At 41.2% G+C, this 24,222-nt stretch overlaps 1 protein-coding gene and 1 long non-coding RNA gene across 5 annotated transcripts in view; both read right to left on the bottom strand.

Moving 5' to 3' along the window:
* Positions 1 to 443: 443 nt before the first annotated feature.
* Positions 444 to 879, bottom strand: LOC132580071 (uncharacterized). The gene is made up of 2 exons (XR_009556027.1): positions 588 to 879; positions 444 to 524 (listed from the first exon to the last, which is right to left on the bottom strand). It is a non-coding gene; the product is annotated as an uncharacterized LOC132580071 (long non-coding RNA).
* Positions 880 to 1,855: 976 nt separating this feature from the next.
* CDON (cell adhesion associated, oncogene regulated) overlaps positions 1,856 to 24,222 on the bottom strand; it is a 136,276-nt gene continuing 113,909 nt past the window's right edge. For all 4 annotated transcript variants that reach the window (XM_060250686.1, XM_060250683.1, XM_060250684.1 and 1 more), the window contains exons 12-20: positions 21,096 to 21,302; positions 20,037 to 20,218; positions 19,278 to 19,383; positions 15,409 to 15,531; positions 14,194 to 14,421; positions 13,627 to 13,922; positions 8,249 to 8,328; positions 3,195 to 3,445; positions 1,856 to 2,666 (exon numbers count right to left, since the gene is read on the bottom strand). In XM_060250686.1, the coding sequence (XP_060106669.1) occupies positions 2,506 to 2,666; positions 3,195 to 3,445; positions 8,249 to 8,328; positions 13,627 to 13,922; positions 14,194 to 14,421; positions 15,409 to 15,531; positions 19,278 to 19,383; positions 20,037 to 20,218; positions 21,096 to 21,302 (1,634 nt within the window). In that variant the 3' untranslated portion in view covers positions 1,856 to 2,505. The remainder of the gene's footprint in view (positions 2,667 to 3,194; positions 3,446 to 8,248; positions 8,329 to 13,626; positions 13,923 to 14,193; positions 14,422 to 15,408; positions 15,532 to 19,277; positions 19,384 to 20,036; positions 20,219 to 21,095; positions 21,303 to 24,222) is intronic.

The raw sequence follows: 24,222 nt of genomic DNA, 5'->3' as shown, positions 1-24,222 counted from the left end.
TGATTCTTGGAAAAAAGGTGTTTTACAAGTGCAAGTTTGTTTTATTTATGCTGCTTAATGCTGGGAGTGGAAAATATGCAGCTTGCCTTGTGAGACCTACACCCTCAGCTATTTCTGAGGCACAGGCAGATTTCTTAAAGCTACATACACAGCTGTTACACATTTGTGATAAGTCTGACACCACAGCTTAAAAGGAAAGGGTGAAGTACATTTTTTGGGAGATGAGGTGAAGCAGGGATTCCGCGCCACTATCCCTAGCTGCCCAGCTTTGCATAGACATGCCCTACTCCCAACATTTTGAAAAGGTATTAAAGACAGTATAAGCACAGCTATCTTTGGAAAGACCAAGGCAAAAGGATCCCATTTGGAAGCCAGTGCATAAACCAAACGTAGCAAAAACACTTAGCAGAAACCTTATAATGCTTGATTCTCTCTCCCCCTCCCCCCCCTCCGCTCCAGTGTATTTACAAAACAGGCATGGCAGAACCTTTTCCTGGGCCAACTTCCACCAAGGAGCACAGAAGCTTTCGATTTTTATGTAAGATATAGTTGCAACTAACTGTTTCACAAGATGGGCTCTTCAACACAACTGCCAACAGCTAAAGCAGTCTGCACCTCATTCCCAAAATTTGCCCCCATTTAATGCTTACTTTTTTTGCATTAAATTAGTGCATCAACTAAAAGGCACTAATTTCCTTGTGATTAGTCTACACAAATATTCTAATCTCCCTCATTGTGGTCATTCCCCCATAGTTTCTCTTTAGTATAAACTTTATTTTGTATGCATCCATGTAGTTAACTCCACAGCACCCTCAACAATAGAATGGGGGGGGGGGCTGTTTCTAATTCTTTTTGTTTGCTTTCCTAACCCACAGACACACCAAGGTGATCAGGGGTCTGGAGACCAAGCCCTCTGAGGAAAGGCTGAAGGACTTGGGAATGTTCAGTCTGGAGAAAAGGAGGTTGAAGGGGGACATGATCGCTCTCTTGAAAGTATTTGAAGGGCTGTCACTTAGAGGAGGACAGGGAGCTGTTCTTGTTGGCAGCAGAGGATAGTACTTGCAATAATGGGATGGGTTTAAATTAAGGGCAGAAAGGTACCAGCTGGATATCAGGAAAAACTGTTTTTACAGTAAGAGTTGTGCAACAGTGGAATCAGCTACCTAGGGAGGTGGTGAGCTCTTCCTCACTGGCAGCCTTTTAAGCAGCAGCTGGACAAACACTTGTCAGGGATGCTCTAGGCAGATATTGCATTGAGCAGGCGATTGGACCAGATGGCCTGTATGGCCCCATCCAACTGGAATTTTATGATTCTATAGGACTTTTTTTTTTTTGCATAGCCACTAAAAAGGTAAAGGTAGTCCCCTGTGCAAGCACCAGTCATTTCTGACTCTGGGGTGACGTCGCATCACAACGTTTTCATGGCACACTTTCTACGGGGTGGTTTGCCATTGCCTTCCCCAGTCGTCTACACTTTCCCTCAGCAAGCTGGGTACTCATTTCATAAAAAAAAACCCAGTCCAAGGAAAGAAAAAAAAGCATATACCACAGGAAAACAGTAAGGGAATGCCATGCTTAACTCTTCCATCCAGCAGGAAGGGCTATCTGTGTTTCTGCTGTCACGAATTCCTCCAAGATATATTATCTCTTCCTACCTAGGACTAGTACAATAAGAACTCTGCACTCCGGGCTAGTACAGTCACTTAAATAAGCCACATCAAAGCATGCTGTTAGGCAGCCAGCTTTCACCAGTACTGACTGACCTGCTTGGCATGCAGAGTTAGGATTAACATAGCTCCTGGTACAAAGGCAACCACTTCATTTTACGGTCTTTAATTTTGCTAATGCGCTGTAAATAGTTAAAACAGCTGGGTCTTTTGGAGCAATGCTTCGATTTGTTCTGCTTCCACTTGCTCCAACTTTCCTGACAGATTATAGTTCAAACTTCAGTTGCTTAAACAGCAGACAAGCTAGAGTCTGCACGATTCCCAGCAAGCAGGTTTGACAAAGCCTTCCACCAGGGTGGAGCCAATTAGCTTTTCCAACTCAGTCTTGTCCACCTTTCCTGCTCACTACAACCTCTGTCCCAACAGGCTTTTGCTCATGCAGGTCTCATGGTGCCAGCATAACCTTTTGGGGTGACCCAAGGGGATCCCTTCCGCCCCTTTTATCAGCAAGAAAGCTGGCTGGATCCACCCCACTCTGCTCCAAGAGTGTTTTTCTAAAATGGTATCTATCCATGGAAGGCACCCTAATGTGTTTACCAATAATTATTACAGACTTGTTAGATGATCACCAAGGTATCGACCTGGAAGGGGTAGGGAAGAATTTCTCAAGATATAAATAATATGAAAAGGCAAAAGATTTTTTTTTTAAAATTACATTCATAGGACACTACACCCAAATAATAAATAGTGACTCTTATAATTAACATCTTGTTATCAGTCCCTTTCCGCGACTCTGCTGTGCAGCTACTAGCTTTAAGAGGGGGAAATGGTCATTTCCTCAAGTCTCCTGTAGATGGAGCTGTCGAAGACTCCCCAAACTGTTCAAGGAAACGCCATTCGAAATCCCTTCTGTTTTCTCATTGCAGTCCTTTGAAAGAGGCTGAAGAATAAGTGGGCTCCAGCTCAGCACATGATTGGTTTCCAAATGCGAACTGTTCTCTGCAAATCAAAAGCCACGATTAGCATCCAGCACTACAGAACTCTGGCAACCCCTACTCATTATCAAGAATTCAGGAGGCTTGGTGCAAGCCCCATCTAGCTCAGAAGCAAGGCTGTCATCTGCTGAATCATCAGCACACAACCCTCCCTCCCTGCAGCTCTTCTGCCTTAAGAATGCAGCCTGATTAATCTTAGCTGTTGAAATATAAGATCACAGCCGAAGGTGGTCCTGGCAGGGATTTGAATAAATTAGCAGGGCGATTAAAATAAATCAGTCATCGCTACATAATCTGGGGAGAGTATTGGATGAAATCCATTAAGAAACTCAACATAAGTTCATAATTTAAGCACCCTGAAAGGCATTGGAATCTTGAGCTTTCCTGACATACGCTGGGAGCCACAAAATATTTCAACAATTGATCTTTATCTAATTTTGGTTCTGAGCTGATGTTTTAGGGCACCTGGGAGTACACAGCAACCATGTGGAAGCAAACTATATGTTTTCCCCTTCTCCGAATGTTGGAATACCTTCTGCACAATCAATATTGAGCTGATTCACATTTTCTTGGCAGCGAGAATCCTGAGAAGACAGGGACTCCACGTTCTCCTTGCCATCCTCTTCAGTCTCAACATTGCACCCGGGGACCGAGGGTGTTAAGCACATAGCAACCATCACATGATTCAGCGGTTTCATTTCTAAACTGTCCTGTTGATAAGGTGCTATGATGGGCACCGTGGGTACAGAACTGCTGCCGGAAGTGCCAGTTTTAGTGAAACACCTATAATTTTAAAAAAGGGAGGAGGGGGAACAGTGAAAATTCGAAAGGTATGAATGCTTTTGTTGTCCTCCCATAAAAAATGCAAGGTTATCACAATCAACATTTTTAAATCATCTCTGGTCATGTGCTATACTGTAACATTACTCTGTTTTACTGGAATAATTTTAGGGTGGAACTACACGTTGTCTAAGTCTATGATTTTCCCCAGACTACACAAAAAAAATACACTGATTATAGCAAGGGAAGAGGGGCTATTTAACTCTCCTTACACCTTTCCCCCTGCTGAAAAACTGATAACTGCAAGTGGCTTTTAGCTCTGCTAAGGGAAGTGTACAAATACTTGCCATGTTTTTCCCCACTGCAGCTTGGAGGTGGAGAATTTCAGTGGGGAAAATGGGATGAAGATAAAGTTAAAGCACCCCCCTGCCAACACACACATGCTGGTCTTCTCTTTAAAGTCATTGCCCTCCCAGCTGCAACACACAGAAAAGCCTGGAAAAATAATAACCACAGGCTACATATAACATGTAATTTTGCTCTTATAAATGGCAAGAGCTTTCATCAAGTGCTCTCTGAACTGGTAACTTCACCCCAGCCAGAGGGCTACTGATAGAGCAATTATGTCCGATATTGAATTCTTCACCATTGTAAACCTAAGAAGTGAGAACATACTTCCCAGCTCTTCCCAGAAAGCATCTGAGAATTCTAAATTGTGAAAGACTAGTCAAGCAGTGAAGGAAGTCCATTTCTTCTAGGCGAAACTACTTAGCCTTTCAGCAACAACAAAAAAGGCAGCTTACAGCTAAAATCCTTTGTAGACATGCCCAGCACTAATCCACAAAGCACTGGGAAATTGCCAGCGCTGTAAATGTTTGTGGCTCAGGGACCCAAGGACATTGGGGCTGTTACCAGCTTGCTTTTTTAACAACTCAAGAGTAAATGCTAACTAGCACTGGCTGGCTGACTACATGCATTTGTAATTATTTTTAATCTAATACAAACAACCACACTTGCATCTAGGACTGACATATGATATAAAGCATATAATGTGTTTCTAGAACTATTCTAAGGGGATGGTTGAAGCAATGTTAGTTTTATTCTGAATGACAGAACAAAGTCTGAGTCCAGTGGCACCTTTAAGACCAACAACGTTTTGTTCCAAGATATAAGCTTTTGTGGTCTTAAAGGCGGCATTAGACTCAATTTTTTTTCTGAACGACAAGCTTTCCTTTTACTCTTTTAGACCCTGATGGCCACAGGAAACCCCAAAGGTTGGAGGATTTGATGGGAAGTTATTCAGTGTCTGCTTAGCAGACAATGGTTGGGTTGTAAAAATAACGTGAAATGACTATAGGAGATGCCCTCCCTTCCCAGTAGAGGGAACTACTGATATAAAATTTGACCTTTTGTGAATTTTCATTGATCCTGCAGCTTGATTACCATCCATAATCATCTCATAGGATGGCGTTTATTAACAGGCACCTTTGTCTTAATTGTTCTTTGCCAACACCACCATTTATTGCTAGTCACTGCCAAACTACATAATTATAATTACAGGGCAAACTTTTATTGTAATTTTTCTAACTACAGAAGCAGAATCATAATCATAATGAAAGATGTTTTATTATTCATTCATACAGCACTGACAATGAACAAAGCCCTTTAGAAGTATTTTTTTAAAAAGGATACAAGCAACCTATGAGGAGAGAAGGGTACGAACATGAGAAGATGCAGTTACAAGCCTGTTTTGCTTGGGGATCTGGATTAAGAGGCTGGCCCACAGCGGACACAGAACTTAAATGGTATGGAGGTGAGATGAAGAGGGGAGAAGTGCAGATAAATCCAAGTAGCACAAATGTTATGCTTATATGGCCAAACCACCACAACTTGGAAAGAGCCTTCTTTGTAGGATATGTCCGTTGTTTCCTCAAACTTGGAATGCACTCTCCCTTTCAAATTTATACTATCCCCACACTCCTCTAGCCTCTATTCAAAGTGTGTGGGGAGATTCTAGTGCAGAGCAGCCAACACCCCACTGCTGCTGCATGCAACAATCTGTAGACTAGAGCAAACAGATGTTAAAGGCTTAGCAGGAATGCTGTCACAAGTTCCCAAACACTGGTCATTGCCATTCTCTTGTCTGGCAATGGGGACTGCCTAACTGCTCTAGGCATTAATCTGAAAGAGAAGCACCAAGAAGCACCCTTCATTTGCTTAAGGTTCTCCAGCAGTGGTGCATGGTTCATGGTATCTGGGCAGGCAATTGTGCTCCTCCTCGTCAAGTCTTTAATCCTCCAGGGAAGTTCCCAGCCCACACACTTTGAGAACCTCAAAACTAAGTCCAAAATAATTTTGCTATGTTTACTAGGAAGGCCTATGTACTCTGCTGTGTCCTATATTCCTTCTTGCTCTGTTGCTGTTTTCAGCTGGCAGTTACAAAACTGATGTTGAGACTACCCATTTAAAATATAGAAAGAAAAAGAAATTCCAAGCCTGATTAATTCTGGTAAACATCAGTCTAAAACAAGGATGGCTTAGAAGGGTTCTGGAAGGAACCCAGGTCTGGACTTTGATGGAACTCTAGAAGAGGAGAGCTTCATAGCTATGAGATGGCTACCAAGAACCACCTTGCTGTTTTACTTTCATGCATGGGTGATTTAGTCAAGGCAAAAGTCTCCGCATATACTTAAACACAAGTCAACACAATTACAGTTTGGAGCTTTATGTGCAGGAGTTTTGAGATCTCTCCCTTACAATTGTATCAAGGACACACCCCAGCCCCCGGCTTTTCCACAACACAAAATGCGCACAAAAGAGGTATTACCTATGGCTTCCACTCACAAAAACACAATTCCCTTCCCCTCAGCATTTTTTAAAATGCCGCAAGATCTGATTTTTTTTTGAAGCTACAGCATTACAGCATACTGGGTATTTTTAGTCCTATTTAATTTGCATAGGTGGTATGCTATTTTTCTACTTGCAGTTCACATTGAGTAGCTGTTATGGCACAGAGCTAGAAATTAAATTCGTCCTAGATAGCATGTTGTTATCTACGGTAATCAACATCTATATCTGAATGACTCGGGACCCAGGCAGCTACAAGCCTAAGTTGTGCAAATGTGGACTGCTGTCTGTCTTCAAGCAAAGCAACAATGTTTACACCACATGGATACCAACATATAAGGAACTGCCTCACAACTGACAACTTTAAGAGCTATTACACATCCAACAGCAGTTCTATAATACACCAGACTGCTTTAGGAGCTATGTTTACTTAAGCTGCAACAGAGGAATTAGGCCTATCTGAAGGGCTAAGCCATTAAATTTCCACTTGTTTTACACTGAGGGGGAAGAAGTTTGCTATAGTTTGCCACAAATGAATTCAAACTGTTTGCTAAAGGGTTCTCCCTTTCTGCATAAGCCACTAGAGCTCAAAATATACAGCGGGCACAAGGCGTGCATTTCATCGTTTCATGCAGTAGAAAAATTACTTTAGGTTTATTCATAGCAGTTCAACTACTAAAATATTCACCCTGCCCATCTACAAATATTGAGTTTGTTTGATCTGAAGGCTCAGTTTGGTCAACAGTGTGCAAAAGATAGCGCTAGGACTTCTTTCTGGTACAGTCTCTCTCCTCTACCCTCCCCCCATTGCAAAAAAAAAAAAAAAATCCTGGACAGCTAAGTTTCAAGTGGGTACTCATGTTGGTCTGAAGCAACAGAACAAAGTTAGATTTCAGTGGCACCTTTAAGACCCACAAAGCTTTATTCAAGATATGAGCTTTCATGTGATGAAGTGGGCATGCACACAAAAGCTCATACCTTGAATGAAACTTTGTGGCTCTTAAAGGTACCGCTGGACTCTAGCTAAGCTTCAAGTTGATCACTACAAGCAAGTTATTAAAATTAAGTGGCGTATCCAAAGAGCTGTAAGGATCCAAGTTCCGCTTGCATACAGCAGCTTTGACCCATGAACTAGGATTTTGTTGACATCCACTTTCACTAAATGCCCCCATTATTAACTCCCAAAAGCAACCCAAAGAGGCTGAATACTACTGCACCAAGGAAATGTCGGGAGGGTAGCTATGTTTGCCTGCAGAAGTGCTAGTTTGAGTCCAGTAACATCTTAAGAGACCAGTAAGATTTTTTGTGATATAAGCTTTTGACAATCAAAGCTCCCTTCATCAAATAGGTGCCAAGTAAGTAGCTGATGGAAATCCAAGAAACTACGGTGCATCAATGGTACCTTTGAATCTCAGACTGGTTTGCTCTTTAAGATCTTACTGATGGAGGCAGAATGGGTATGGCAACTTTTACAAAAGGTGATAATGACGATATTACACCCAGTATTTGGGTTACCTGTGTTTCTACTACTTCTATCCAAGTCTTTCCTAATGCAAGAACATGTTTTATTTTAACTAAGGTCAATCTGTTCAGCCAGGACTCAACTCAGAACAATTATTTAAAACTTGATTTGCCTTAACAAATGCTGGTTTAATTTCTTCCACTCTGTAGAAGCAACGAATGTGGATACAAATGTCAGGATACCTTATATTATCATCCAGTGTCACACCCTTCTGTTAATTCATGCTAAGCTCTTCGATTTAATTAAAAAGTCCTCTGAGAGGCCAAGGATGTACAGAAGCTAGGGAAAAGGTTAACATACTGTCAGGCAATCAATAACTGAATAAGAAATCTTGACACTTCTGTGGCCACTAAAATATAGCAAGTGTCCTCAGCACAAAGAACCTGAAAACATAAAACTCAGATTCCCCCCCTACCTATCTCCCTTCCATCAATTACCTGTTATTGTTCCGACAGTTCCGGCAGTTCGCGCATTCAGAAGGGTCTGTCTGAGGCACTGCTGTGTACAGTCCACCACCCTGGATGATTCAAAAAAAGAAACTCAACTCAGAATAAATGCTAGGCATTAAGGGATGTGACAAATGGACACCAGTCAGTGCAAAAGATTAAATTCCAGCCTAAATGACACAGTCATTTACCTGAAAGGCAGGACACATATCTGTTTTGTAGAGCAGAAATCTCAGCATTTGTGCTGAAGCAAAGCAGGTAACCATGACTTAGATGTGTTCATTGTAATTTCCTTGGCTCCCTTACCACAGTTAAACACCCCAATTCAGCAAAAACTGAAGCCGCTCTAACACTGATGTCAGACATTAGAGAATTATGTTTGTGAGGACAGTATGTTGCTTGTGGCGGACCTAAGAATCTGTCCTATTTTCTTGCAATTACTCTGATTAGATCAGCTCACTTCACTAAACTTAGTTTTGAAATTTTCTGTATTTTTACAGATGTAGTAATTCATCAGCCAAAAGCTATTTGGGAGTGAGAGGGATTCTGAGTTGTTGGTTTTGGCCACAGAATCCTTTGCAAATAAAAATGCCTAGATTAACACATACCTCACTGCTGAATAGTAGGTGGATACAGATTTGAAAACTATTTGAAAATGAGGCTGTACAGGTGGCAAGAGAAAATCTGCACTTATGTACTATGTAAAAAAACAGGTCTACTCTATTTTCTATGGAAGCCAGATTACATTTTGGGCCATACCTCAAAGGCAAAATTGAATTGTGGGAGTTGAAGGGTTTTAAGATTCAGGAGACAAGTGTGTAGGGGACTTATGCCGGGTCATATGTCCGATACTCAAAATTAGAAAAACATGCTCTTCAGTCTTAATGAGAGGCAAGTATGTCTCAGAAATCTGGCATACAAAATATTCAGAATTGATGACCAGGAAAAAAAATTAAGGAATGCATGCCAAATTATACATACACATGCAGTTCAGGCATAAGTATGAGTGCCACTGATAAAAGATCTCTGCTGGCTGCCAATATGTTCCCAGGCACAATTCAAGATGCTAGCTTTGACCCTGAAAGCCCTGAACACCTGGGGGAACAGGATTTGAAGGACTGCCTTCTCCTATATGAGCCAGATTTGCTTGTAGAAGAAGTTTGCTTTTCAGAAGTCAGGAAGGTGGCAACTTGAGAGGGTCTCTTATAATGTTCCTCCCCAGACAGATTTGTGAGGTTCTTACAGTTTCACTGCCAAGGCTATCAAAATGGATTGATTCTGCTGTGATTGTAGAGTTTATCAACCACTGGTTCAACCTTTGCTTCAATTTAACCTTTGGTTTATGGTTTTATTGTACACCATTTTGAAGGCTTTCTGGAGCAAAACACAGTTAAAAATACTGAAATAAAAATAATGACTAGTGAAGAAAATTAGCTGTCAGTACCAAGTTTAGGCACCTGAAATAGCCCTAGAGGTCATACTTTGATATTTTGGTCCTATTCAGACACTGCAAACAGATTGACAGTTTGCAACAGGTACATATTGTGGTAAGGAAATGCTGGATGCCTCAGTTAACAAAATGAGAGGTCCTGGTCTCACAGAAAACACTCTAGCCTGGAAATTAAGCCAATAAAATCCTTGCGTTTCAGGAACTGGTCCCCCTTAAGGAGACAGAGGCAAGGAAGCAATAACCATTTGCTCACAAACAGGAAGAGGCAAAACAGACAGCTGTCAGAGTACCCTGAGTTAGAGCCGTAAACAACAAGGATGTGCTCCTGATTATATCTGGGTAAAGGGAACGGTGGAAGTCTGCAAATTCCTACCCTACTTCAGGACAGATCAAAGAGAAGTCCTCCATCTGGAACAGACCGGTTAAAAGGTTTAGCACCCTGTGAGAAGGTGCACAAGCCACGAACTAGGAAATGGGGGAACAGAATGCCTTGACCAGCCCCTGTTTCAACATCCCAGTTTAGCTTGTGTCCATTCAACTGAACGCAATGTCACCAGTGACTCGTGCAAGCTAAGTTAGCTCCATGGTTTTTTTTCTTTAAGTTTTTTTAACACTTCTACTAATGTTCTGATAGTATTTTTCCTATGCTAATAGAGAATCGATATGTTAGTAAATAAGGATATGTTTTCCTTCAAAAGATCTTAAGCTGTGGCCAAAAAGTCCTTAACCATGTGCCTGGCTCATCCACACATGAGACTGAAACAACTGATTTAGCTGGAGGGCTAGGAAGCAGGGGTGAAGGCACCGTGTAGAAGTGAGCAAGGACAAGTAGGCTGCCGCTGTCAGCACCTTAAACTGCCAATAGGAATGGTGGGGGAAGCTAAGAAATTTGAGTGGTGGCAGGTATTTCCCCCTGTACTATGAGAGGGAAGAGGCAAAGTGCAAGCCCCTTTACACACACACTTGTAGATCTCCCAGTGCCTTCTAGGGCAGTCATGGACAAGGAGAGCACTGTGAGCCTGGCATTTCGTTGTGCTCCCTCCTTCCTCTCCCAGACTGTGTGCATAAAACATGCAAACCTCTGGATCTAGAGAGGCTAGAATGCAGGAGCTGGAGATGTGGCATTTCTCTTGCATGCAACACTGTGTGGCTATCAATATAGCTATCACAGCGAATGGAGTTTGCAAGTCTTAGCACAGTTGTAAGCAAGGAGAGAAAGGAGGGACTGGGCAAGGAAAAGAAGCCAGGTTTGTACCAGTCAAGAACAAACCTTTGTGACATGAATGCAGCCTTGTTTTGATTTTTACAGGGGCTGGATCAACCTATCACCTATTGACTTGTGTTTAGGTGCTTCTAAACTGGTACTTTGGCTGGCCACTGAAGAGACGTGTACATCATTAAAAATCCTTCCAAAATCAGGAAGATGACACTGAAGGCTTGAGAGGTTATCTGAAGTAGTAACTAGGGATCAGCACAAACTGACTTACAAATTAAAGTTTGCAACCAATTGGGCCAGTTCATTGGTTTGCAAACCGCAATTCAGGAAATCACATTCACAAACCACCCACAAACTGCCATGTTTTGGGGGGCAGTTCATTCAGTTTTTAGGTCTCTTTAAGCGTGCTGCCTCAGCTAGTGAAAGGAAGGTATTTAAAGAGAGCTACATATCTTCTTCTCTTCTTAACATATCAGTCAAAGAACAATACAGTATCCAAGATAATGGAAAGACTTTCAGTTCCCACCAGCTTTCTGGGTCAGGGGAATATGGAGGGATGAGGGGAAAGGTGGGGGTATGAGAGAACCAACCCAAGAACCAACATGAACATCCATTTTCTAGGTTTGTGTCCATCCCTAGTAGTAACTCTTAACAGTGGCAGTTTCTCAATGAAATGACAGGCTTAGGTTCAGTCACTAAAGCCAACAGCTCCATTTTCTTCTGACTACAAGAAAACTAGCTCAACTTTTCAACTTTTCATTTATTTTCACCTAGAAATAAGATGTAAAAAATACATGTTTTGAGTAGGATCAGTGTCAGTTTAGATATAATCCATGTGTTTCCACAGACAATAATGATATTTCTCTTAGCAACAAGTCAAATTTAATACTTGCAACAAGGTGAACAAATGCTCACAACTCATAGGAGCAACCCACAATTTTTGCTCAAGAGAAAACATGATCACATGGAAAACACTCTCAAACTCCCCAATTTACACTCTCATACTCCCACCTTCCCCCTCATCCCTCCATATTCCGACTCAGAAAGCTGGTGGGAACTGAAATTCTTTCCATTATCCTGGATACTGTATTGTTCTTTGACTGATATGTTAAGAAGAGAGGAAGATATTTTATTTCTATTCCGACCTTCACTTGGAGTCTCAGAGCAGCTTTCAACCTCCTTTCCCTTCCTCTTTCCACAACAGACACCCTTGTGAGGTTGGGGGGCTGAGAGAGCTCTTTTGAGAACTGCTCTTGAGAGAGCAGCTCTTTCAAAAACTGTGACTAACCCAAGGTCACTCAGCAGGTGCATGTGAAGAAGTGGGGAATCAAACCCGGTTCTCCCAGATTAGAGTCTGCGCACGTAACCACTACACTAAACTGGTTCTCCTACCAATGGAGATTCCTACCTTTAGTAAATGTGAAGTGGGTAGGAAAATGGTTTTGCTCTCCATGAAGTCCTGTATGGGGAATAACCTTCTCTAGCTGCTATACTCTGCAAAAATAACTTCACTGGCAACATATCACATAACTGCATTCACATAATTAGAGCAAATACTAGTCTGCCATATAGTGTCTCTACAGAAGTATCTGGATGTAGTACACTACAGCATGGTTGAACATATGAATGTTCACTACTTGATGATACCTATCAAATGAAGAGAGTTGTTTTTACCTTAAATATCACTATTTTCCTCCCGTGAAAAACTTGGCAGGGATTCCAGAAACTATGGAGAGGATACAGAACTGAAAGTGAAATTCCACTTGTGCAGCACTTCTGTTTGCTACCTTCATTATGTCCTGGAAAAGTCGCTCCCGAGTGTCTGGGGGCCCTTCAAAATGGTGCACAATATGGCATGGGGCAACAATCAGAAGGGGGAACAATCAGAGATATGCATCCTTTCTGCAAGCAGCCGTTCCTGCCTGTTCTCAGAAAGGCCAACCCAGTGGGTAGGATCCAATGACTCCTCCTGGAAGAATGCTATTCACTTAACTGAAGGGAGTCACTGGATTAAAAACATGTATATACTTTGCTTTCTTGAGAGCCAGTTTGGTGTACTGATTAAGTGTGTGGACTTTTATCTGGGAGAACCGGGTTTGATTTCTCACTCGTCCACCAGCAGCTGCTGGATTGGCCTTGGGTCAGTCATAGCTCTTGCAGAGTTGTCCTTGAAAGCACAGCTTCTGTGAGTGCTCACTCAGCCCCACCCACCTTCCAGGGAGTTTGTTGTGGGGAAGGAAGATAATGTTGTGGGGAAGGAAGATCGTGAGCCACTCTGAGATTCAGAGTGGAGGGCGGGATATAAACCCAATATCATCTTTTTGTTTCTGGACTTTTTATATCCATCGTATTTTCATTCTCAGAAAGGCCAACCCAGTGGGAGGGATCCAATGACTCCTCCTGGTAGAAGAAACCAGGATTCCAAGCTTTATAATTTCAAAATTACCACCCACAAAATCCCAGTATGAGGTCAGTTTACCAACTAATTCAAATGCTCAAAATTCAGAGTACACCTTACAAATCAAGGTCTTTCAAAATACAAGCTGATTTATCTCTTTAAACATGAAGGTTTGAAACCCATGATTCTGGTGAGGATGACAGCATATTCATACTCTGATTCCAATAATATGAGAAGCAAAATCTACATTTGCTATGTTCTTTACATTTAAGTGTTCAAGACACAGACTTAATAAATTCACTTACGTTTACTAGGTGGTGGGTATGTTCATATTCCACATGGGCTCTAGACAGGGAGTTAGTGTGTCCAGGATAAACACCATTTCCTCCATTCACAACACCATTCATGATTCCATTGATCCCATTAATTCCATTAGGAATCTTGTGGTGGTGGTGATGGCAACCATTAGTAACATTTCCATTACTGATGAAGTTTCCATGGATACTGCCATTGATACGACTTGTGCCTGGTAACGTAGTGTACTCAACCATCTGCCCATTGACATCAGCACCTTGGTAGAGGTAACTAGGTGGGTCATATTCTGCAAAAGCGTGGAGCAGGAGAAACACCTTAACAAATTGCAACTGAAATTGCAAAGCACATTTGTGTTACATCTGAGAAGCTTCAGATGGGAGAGACATGCAACTGAACACCAATCACAACATTTCATAGAAGGATCAAAATGTCTTCACATTATTCAGTGGCAATAATCATAGCAAGTCAAGTACTGAGGTTTACGGTTTCTTTGTACTAGGCAATTATCTCATTGGGCTCTGCAGCAAAGGACATTAAGCATCCCAGAAGAAACTTACTCTGCATGGCATTTTGTTGGCGGTTCTTCCACAGGCACATGGCAATGAAAACTATAAGAATAAGGACCATTACTCCAAGGACACAGCCCACAATCAGGTACAGCATATCACTACTCCGGACAGGGCCATGTGGTTGACCAGCATTACTCCCAGCTCCACGGTCAAGAGCATTAGGTGGTGTGCTAAGGTCCTTCACTGGGTACTCCGATGCTCCAGGTGTACGCTTCACTGATTGGGGAGAAAAATGTTCCACAAGCAGAAGTTTGAGACTACAGAAGTATGACTCTGACCATAAAAGCCATTTTATTCATATCACAACCACTAAGAACTACAACAATGTTAACATGGCCAATCAGCTACTGGATATTGGGTCAGTCAATAGCCACAGCCTCAAAACCTAAATTAACATAAGACAAGGAGAGATGGAGGGACTGACAGTTCACAATATATTTTGGGGTTAAGAGGCAACACCAGCAGAAGGCCTTGGACCATATGTCCTGATCACTGGCACTCCAGGACAAGAGGTTAGCAGCCACTGTGCAGAACAAGATGTAGCACTACATGAACTATCAATATATCCTTTCCATATCTCTCTGCTACGAACAAATTTCCATACTTTTGCAAGTTCTTACTATACTGTGTGTGAGAACAAATGTAAGTGAGCTGCTGAGGAACTCTTTTTGCCAAATGCTGTATGCTGATGTCTTGAAGTAAAAACAGATGGACCACATGAGGGAGAATATATGTGCCTGAGATATATTTGGGGAGCTTTATGGACTGGATGTGAACCTTTCAGTGGTCATGTATGGTTTGATACCAAATGGGCATCCAGAATCATGTACTGAAAGATGAAATTGTTGCATTATCTGCACAAATTTAAAAAGTTGACTAAGGCAGTAGGACATGAGATTTTTTTTGAGGCAAAACAAATGACTATATATAGTCAGATAGTAAGTGTGACTACCAAGTCCACAAAGTCACATTTAGTGATTTTAACATATTGGAAAGCCAGTGAAACATAATGGTTAGACTGTTCACTTAGATTGGGAAGACAAAGGTTCAAATTCCATACCATGAGACATACTAAGTAACCTTGGGCAGCCTTTTTAACATATCTCACAAGATTGTTGTAAAGATCCAACAGAACTATATAAAATCCTTGGAGAAAAGGAGCAATTGAAATATGACAAATCAGTTTCCTTCCCCCTCTCTTACCTTTGGTCTCGCAGATCATTACGTTGCTATAGTCACTTTCCCCTCCTTCATTGTAACACTGCATTTTAATATCATATGATGTTTCGGGCTGCAGATGGCTTATCAAGTGCCACTGCTTTGTTCCTAGAAAGAATACAGCCAGATGTTCATTTTGTTCAACAAGAATTGTGTACCACTTGGAAACGGAAAAAATGAATTATGGTCTGCTGTACTTTGAATTCGACTCAGCAGTACACACTCAGATGCCCGTAGTCTCCAGGATTTAAAATTCATTCCCCAACTAATCTTATGTTTACAATTTTTGTTAACATGCTTGCCTCACAGGTGGAAACACAGTGACTGTTGTAACATAGGAACCTTAAAGGCAAAGATCAAATCAGACAACTACATAAAACTGTGAATTTGAGAAATGCATTTTGTTGAAGCTTTTAACTTTAGCCAATATATGACTATCATAAAATTAACTTTTGTAAAAGGACACACAAGTTTTTTGATGGGTCACAAGACTTCACATCTTGCAGTTCTACAGTGAAGTCCAAGAATATCCACACATGGGAACGATCTAAATAGTGCCTTATCATCCAGGCTAGGAGAAGTCTCAGACAACTCTTCTATTATATAAAAAGAATTGTTGGTATACCATAGAATCATAGAGTTGGAAGGGACCTCCAGGGTTATCTAGTCCAACCCCCTGCACAATGCAGGAAACTCAAATACCTCCCCCTAAATTCACAACAAGCTCATAGAGAGTAATTAACTGTATTAAGAGAGCAATTACCAATCACAACATAGAGCTCATAGAAAGTAATTACCAATCACAACACACTCATAGAGATTAATTAACTGTATTGGGCTTAAAGCCAATCTCTTAGACAGCATGTGAAGATGATGAAGATCCTCAGAATGTGAATGTTTCAAAAAAGCTTTACTGCATTCATGTTTGTACTATGTGCATTTGTACTATATGAATGCAAGTACAGGATGATCGGGTAGTCTGAATTCCCCCAAGGCAGCCCATTTTCCAAAGATTTAGGTCCATCTTCTCTCATATTCCAACCCAACCATTCTTTTCAGCAATAAAATTAGGTTTTAGGTTTCCTCTTCCAATTATTACTAGGACTGGATTCAGCACAAACTTTTCAACACTGCTCTTCATAAAAATCTAGTAAGGAAAGATGAAAGCACCTTTCATCAGCACAGCACCACTTGGCTCTCTACATTTACCCACAAACTACAAAAACTTGGTATTGAAGTGGACACTCTTTTGTTATGTGACAAATGATATATTTTAAGAACAATCCAACTAAGGCTTATGGATCACGAATACCAAAAAGTGTTCCCCTCACATCCCCCCGTTTGCTCTGCAGCCAATCTAGGTATACTCCAAAGACATGGGAAGATACCCCATTATTTTTTTACTTTAGATTCCCCATTCCATCATCGGACTTTTACTCTGGCACATTTAAATGCCTTCCCATCAACAGTTCTCTTTGGTAGGTTTAGATAGATACTTCTCCAAAATAGATTACGTCAATGTGAATTAGGAGTCCTTGATTCTATATCCCATATTGTTTTAGAATGTCCTTTCCTGGCCTTACAACGTAGACAATTTTTAGCTGAATACCTCCAACACAATGTATTTACTAAAAGGAAAACTCTAACCTACTTTTCAGAAGATGTTAATCCCCACATTATTACAGGTGTTGCGAATATCTTAGTAGAAGCCTATAAAATTAAATTTAGGCATATTACTGTATTTTAATTGCTGGGTGTCTACTCTTGATTTGTATCATTAGCTGCTCTTTTAATTGATTGTTTTTGTATTGTTCTTACTATACTTCAGGCCTTTGTATCTACTTTTGATTGTAAATCATTATTGCTTTTGTGCCAATAAAGGTCTGAACAGAATCGTTTTTTGAAGCCCTCTCTCTCAAGGAACAAATCATGGAATCCAAAGTTTCAGCACATATGAACAGAGTTACTGCTGTGTTTTTGCCAAAAAGGTAGTACACAGCGATTATCTAATGAACACCAAAATGAAATTTAAAAAGTAATTTTACTTGTGCAAAATATATACTCAGTCTCACAGGACAAGTCCAAACAGAAACCGATAATGAAACCTCAGGCTACCAATTACGCCACAACAATTTCAAGAGCTTTTTAAAAATCAATTCAACATTTGGAAAAGGAAATCCTTTGTTAAGATCTGATACAATGAAAGGTAAACAGAATGAAGTGGACACTTGTAGTAGCATCTGAACAAAGGACAGATAAGATTCCCTTTATACATTTCTCTCTACAGAACTGAAGCAGACTGCAACAATTAAAAAGCAGTTCTGGCTATTTTATGTACTAAGGACAAAGTTGATACATAACATCCGACAGCCCTGCAACTTTCTGTTCCAAGCTTTGGTGCAGCACAGCAGCTGCTAGTGATTTCAGGGTTCCACAACATTTCAGTACATATAAACCAAACAATAAAAAATGAGCAGATTTTACAGAACAGTAGAATTTACTTAAATATTTATAAACACAGATTCTGTGTACAATAAAGGCTATGCTACAACAGAAAATGAAAAACCAGGGATATGCAAAATTCACTGAGTAATGTCCTATATGGAATATTTCCAAATATGAACTTTATAATTTTGAATATTTGGAATTCAACTGGCTCCTGTCAACACACACACAACAGCATGGGAAATGAAAATGAAACATTCCCTTAGACATTCTGGTTCTAAGGTGGTATGGTGAGAAAGCTAATTTTCCCGTGGTTGCTTCTGTCAAGGGAAGGGAGATTGGGATGAGAGCAAAAGCTGTGACTGATGTCTCTCTGAACTTAAGAGCCCTGAAGAAGGCACAGACAATAGAGAACACTTTCATACAGGTCCCTTCCAACTGAAAGGCAGGCATAGCTGCTTCATAGTCCTGCAGCTATCCCCTGACAATTTAGTCAGCTAATGTTTGGCATGATGGAACAGTAGTCCTTGCACCAAGTCCAACTGCTGCTGGAGCTCAACTGCCTGTTCTTTTACTACCATCTGTTGCTCCAGCCTGCCTGCCAGTGCTTCCAGAAGGGTAGAGAAGAGGCTGAGTGCATAAGGATACACTCCACTACTCAGAGGGATAAGAAGATGATGACACTGGATTTATATTCCGCCCTCCACTCAAGAGTCTCAGAGCGGCTCACAATCTCCTTTATCTCCCTCCCCCACAACAGACACCCTGTGAGGTGGGTGGGCCTGAGAGGGCTCTCACAGCAGCTGCCCTTTCAAGGACAACCTCTGCCAGAGCTATGGCTGACCCAAGGCCATGCCAGCAGGTGCAAGTGGAGGAGTGGGGAACCAAACCTGGTTCTCCCAGATAAGAGTCTGCACACTTAACCACTACACCAAACTGGCTCTCTGGATAAGGTAGTGAGGAGAGTTACTTAGGTTGTGTATGACTACAGGAACGAAATGGGTAATGAAGCTGCATGCACAGACCAAAGCCATTTTTTTAAACCATTACTAGGCTAAGTTTTCACACTTTCTTTTCTTGGAACAGCATGGAAGGATTTGACTGGTTTTATGACACCTGGACAGATTTATGCAGCCTAATTTATTCTAATCCCTCATTCTGAGCCTACATAGGGGTCCCAAAGGGCTCACTCCCCTGAGCATTAGTCACTGCTTCATTTGAGAAAGCCACAGGTGTCGGAGCACAGACACACACACACACACAGAGTCTACAGTAGACATCCATGTGTCTGTGACCTCTCAATTATGACCTCTCATAGTTTACACAACACAGTATTTTTAGCTGATGCTCCTTGCTTTCTCTTCTTAAATCAATGGCATCTTTGATGTGCATATTATAACATATCTTACCTTCCACAATATCTCGCTTGTAGTCACTATCATTGTCACTATCCGTGGGTCGATAATAGATATAAAAACCTTGAATGGGTGTATTGTTATTACTTGAAGTGATGTACTGGAATATAAACATATACACTTTATTTTCCAAAAATGTAGTCTGAAAGATTTATGGACATGCTATTAATCAACACATTTAACAATCTGGAAAGAAGTTTAAAAATGGAGTTTTATTGAAACCCAGCAAAAAGCAATACAAAATAAGCAGAGGGGCCAGAGAAGAGTTTTACAGTTTTAATTGACATTTTCTTTTGTTCCCTATACACCAAATATGTTGTAATTACACTTAAGTCTGCAGATGCACCCTCACAAGAATGGAAAAATTATATAATACCCCAGAGCCAAATTTATAAGACTCATCCACATTTCATTATGTCTTAAGACAATGAACCTTATTTTGTACAAGTTTTAATATGCCTTCAATTCATTTTTACTAGCTAGTAAGATGTAAGTAACAAAACAAGCAGCAGAAGAGGGAAAGAAAAAAGATATTGTACAAACAGCTGCCACCTTAAAAAAAGCATTTATGGCAAAAGGGTTGCATTTATTGCAATATCTTTGCCAGCTGTAAGCAGGAATGAAAATAATTTGGACATATGCTTTAATAATGAGACTGAGACTAACAAGTGAAATAAACTGTTCTGGGAAAGACACATGCATTATACAACATACAGCAGTCTGTCTAGAGAATGGAAAGAAGCAAATACTTACAGTCCATTTTAACATGATCTGAGTATCGCTGACTGCCTCAGTATAAGCAATATGAGGCCCTGCTATGGGACGGTTGGAAAATCGGTTGGTAAAACCAGCTACTTGATAAGGTCGAGATGCAGAACTTCGTGGGCTCTCCCCATAATTATTGATAGCGATCACCCGGAATTTATACGTGGCTCCTTTCAAATGATAGAGAGAAAGGGGTGAGGGAGAAAAGAATTGACAGGATAAAATTCCATGGGAAGGAACCTATCTAGTTATCTAGTCCAGCCATTCTGCATCAGTTTCTATTAAGAGATTATGTCTACAAAGCCATCAGGTGGCCATCTCTTTCCCATTTTACACTCCAAAAAAGGAGACTGTTTTCAGATAACTGTTTAGGAAATACACAATACTAGACACCCAGCTCTTGGAATACAAAGCAAGGTGAAAGGGTGAGAAGTCAGGTTTGCATACATAGCCTTGCCTCTTTTTCTCTGGGCAGAAAGTAACACATGACCTGGTCAAGTATGGCATTCATTTATACCCTGTTCAGGGAGATTCCTAGTACAGAAGTGTTATTTGGACGAAGCAGATTCTTTATTTTCTATTCAAAAAACACAGGCTGGAAGGGAGATGCAGTGTGGGCATATACAGATCAGAGACTGAATCATTGTATTTGAGGTAAGGATACAAGAATACCTGAGTAGGTGCATCCTTTCACACTTCACAGTAGCATGCTGCTCAAGTACTTGGGCAGAAATGATTATGTCACAACACAGAAGCAGGGACTGGTAAAGTTTTTAATGAACTTTTACATGGGATAAGTGGCGATCCCAGGCTATGGTTAGAGACATATGACACAATCACCTTGCTAAGAAGGTCTCGAACTGGTCAGTGTCCAGACAGATGACCAGCCTGAGTTCCATGATGGAAGGAAGGTGGGATATAAATGTAACACAAACACAATTAAAGTAATTCCTGATGCTATAATAGGATCACCTTGGCTGCATCCCAAGATACTGTTAATGTTAATCACATTCTCTATAGATGAGGCTAACTGCTGCAAAGTCATACCTGGTTCCAAATGGCGGACTTCAACTGAAAGTCTAGAAGGGGAAATGTTATCAGCTGCAACCTTCCAGTCACCGCTCTTGCTAACGAGTTTATATTCTACTTTAAAGGCAGTGATAGGAGAGCCACCATTTGCACGTGGGATCCAAGTGACATAAACAGATGTCTCAGATGCTGTGGAGATAGTAGGTCGATCTGGTGCCTCCGGAACTGAAACAGGAAATTGAGAAACCATCTTAAATTGTGTACAAAGCTAAAACGCATCCTACATTTACAATGGTCACTTATGCTTTAACTATTTATTATCTTTCAACAAAGTTAGAAAGAATAAACTTGATCCAAAACGATTCTTAGCTCTAGGAAATTTGTTTTTAAATGCAAATATGTAAAGAAAACAAAGCTGAACTTACCTATAGCTATTTTTCACTGAGTATCTTCTCTGCAGGCACACATGGGGACTGCGCATGAACAGGCCTGCCATCGGATAGGTCTTCACAGTTAAAAGTCTCAAAAGGGCGCTGCATATCAGAAGCTTGTTTCTGCCAGGGATCACGTGTTCTTGCACAGCAGCACCCCTTACCCTCAGTACTTTTAGCACCATCGAAGCTAGAGCATGCAGCAGGGCAGGAGGGAGGGTATGAGCGCCTACATAGAAGATACTCAATGAACAACAGTTACAAGTAATTGCAACTTTGTTTTCATCATTGATCTTCTGTGCAGTCCCACATGGGGATTCTAGCAAACTACTCACCAAGTGCTCTTCTCACTTGAACAGCGAATGAAGAACCACTTTGCCCATTTGAGTCTCACATCCTGCCTGCAGATCCAAAGCAAAGTGATGTACAAACATGTCTGCTGATGACCAGTTGCCAGCTCTGCAGATCTCTGTCAAAGGCACTCCATCCAGGAAAGCTGTTGAAGAAGCTACTGTCCCAGTGGAACGGGCATGAATGTTTAATGGGCATGGCAATCTGGCCCTATCGTAACACTCCCTAATAGTCCTAACAATCCATTGGGACAGGTTCTGAGATGACTCTCCTACCTCTCTTGGGGCCACTAACATAAATGAACATGAATTCTAGGGTTCTCTTGAGGTAAAATAATTATGCCCTCTTAACATTCAAAGCATGCAACGAATGCTCACTCTCAGAGCTCAATGCAGGAAAAAATACAGGCAAACCAATATCTTGGGATAAATGGAGCCTAGAAACTACTTTAGAAAGAAACCTAAACATAGGGCATAGGATTATCAAAAATGGGGAATCTATCCAAAGAGCTGCTACCGCACTCACTCTCCTGGCCAGGGTAACAGTTACTAAGAAACACACCTTCATAGAAAGTTCTGCCAAAAAACAGGTAGCAAGGGGGTTCAAAAGGCTTGAGCATTAACTGTGCTAACATAACAGATACAGACCATTGGGGGACTAAAGGATCCCTGAGTGGACAGAGATTACCCAACCCCTTAAGAAACCTCTTAGGCAAATGATGGGGGAAAACTGATACTCCCTGAATTCCTTTGTGATAGATAGTAAGAGACAGCATTCAGGTGAACCTTCAAAGAAGAAAACACTAGGCCCTAAGTTTTCAGGTGTAATAAACAATCAAATACAACTTGCAAAGAGGCACCACCAGGCAACATATTCTTCCCACTACATCAGAGGGAAAACTGCTTCCATTTATAGGATTTCCTAGTGTTGGGCTTGTGTGACTGCAGAAGAACATAATTAACTTCCTTAGAATATATAAGGTCTGTCTGAAGCCTCCAAGCTGTCAAGCTGAGGCTGTCCAGATCATGATGAAGCACCTGATTGATGCTGATTAAATCTGGTTGGTTTGGTAGAGGAAGGAACTGGCCTCAGGAGATCTCCATAAGGATCAGAAACCATATTTGACAAGGCTAAAGGGTGCTACCAGGATCATGTTTTATCTCTCCCTCCCGCCTTTCTCTATTACCCTGATAAGGAATGGGAATGGATGGAATGCGTAAAACAGGGCTTGCTCCCAACACAGCTGAAATGCATTCCCTAAGGAACCAATTCCTGTTACTACTCAGAAACAGAACCTTACAGCCTTCGTGTTTTCTCACACTGCAAAAAAGATCAATGATCAATATCCACAACACCCCAGAGGGTAAAAAGTGGTTCCAGGTCCTTCTTAATCTGTTGGCTTCCGTGTTTAAATGGGAGCACTGAGCTTCACTGCTGTGTCCCGTGCAAGGGTGGGTTCCTGACATAAACCTCTGGACCCTGAACCCCTAGAAACTCTGAAGGAAATCCCCTGGAATAAATTACCCATAGGAGACTACCACAATAAAGAATGTATGACAGGTCTGGGAATAGGGAATCCCTGCCATAAGGAATGAACCCCAGCTCTATAACAAGATAGAAACCAGAGCTGCAAGCTTCCCATATGTAACCTCACCATAGGCATGACTGGAGTGGTAGAAGCATATATCCAAAAAGGCACATAATTTTCTGAATGGATTGGAACCGATGAGAACTGAACTGTTTCACCAAGGCCAAGACAGACTGTACTCTTTCAGGAAGTAGAAAACCCTTTCCCACTAGGGAATCCAGCATAGCTCTGATAAATTGTACCTTTTGAGATGGAATTAATTGCAATTTGTCCCAATTTACTAGGAGTTCTAGTCTTTTGTAGGTCTCCCAAGACGAGAGTACAATAACTTAATCAGTCCTTGGAATTCGCCACCATTAACCAATCATCTAAGTAAGGGAATATTTGGGAAACCCGCACACAGAGCTAAGTAATAATTGGGGCTAAACACTTAAGAGAATACCCTGGGTGCAGTGGCTAGATCAAAGGGTAGGAGAGGTACTGAATACTTGTTCCCCAAATGAAAAATGTAAGAACTTGTTGAGGGTGGATTGAAATATGAAAACAGGCATCCTTCAAATCAGTAATGATGAATCAACAATCAAATTTTAATAGTTGTAAAATCAAAGGGATGAACACCATACAGAACATGAAGAAAAAAGTTTATCGTAATTTAAAATGGATCCAACTCTCCCATCTTATCTACTAGGAACACATGAGATTAGAAAGCCTCTGATGCCTGAGGTGCTGCAACTTCCTCTATGAAGCTCTTATCAATTAAGGAGCCCAATGCCTG

This window comes from Heteronotia binoei, chromosome 12 (genome assembly GCF_032191835.1).
Source record: "Heteronotia binoei isolate CCM8104 ecotype False Entrance Well chromosome 12, APGP_CSIRO_Hbin_v1, whole genome shotgun sequence".
NCBI classification, from domain to species: domain Eukaryota; kingdom Metazoa; phylum Chordata; class Lepidosauria; order Squamata; family Gekkonidae; genus Heteronotia; species Heteronotia binoei.
Note: the sequence above shows the minus strand (reverse complement) of the source record. Positions and strands in the feature narration are given on the sequence as shown.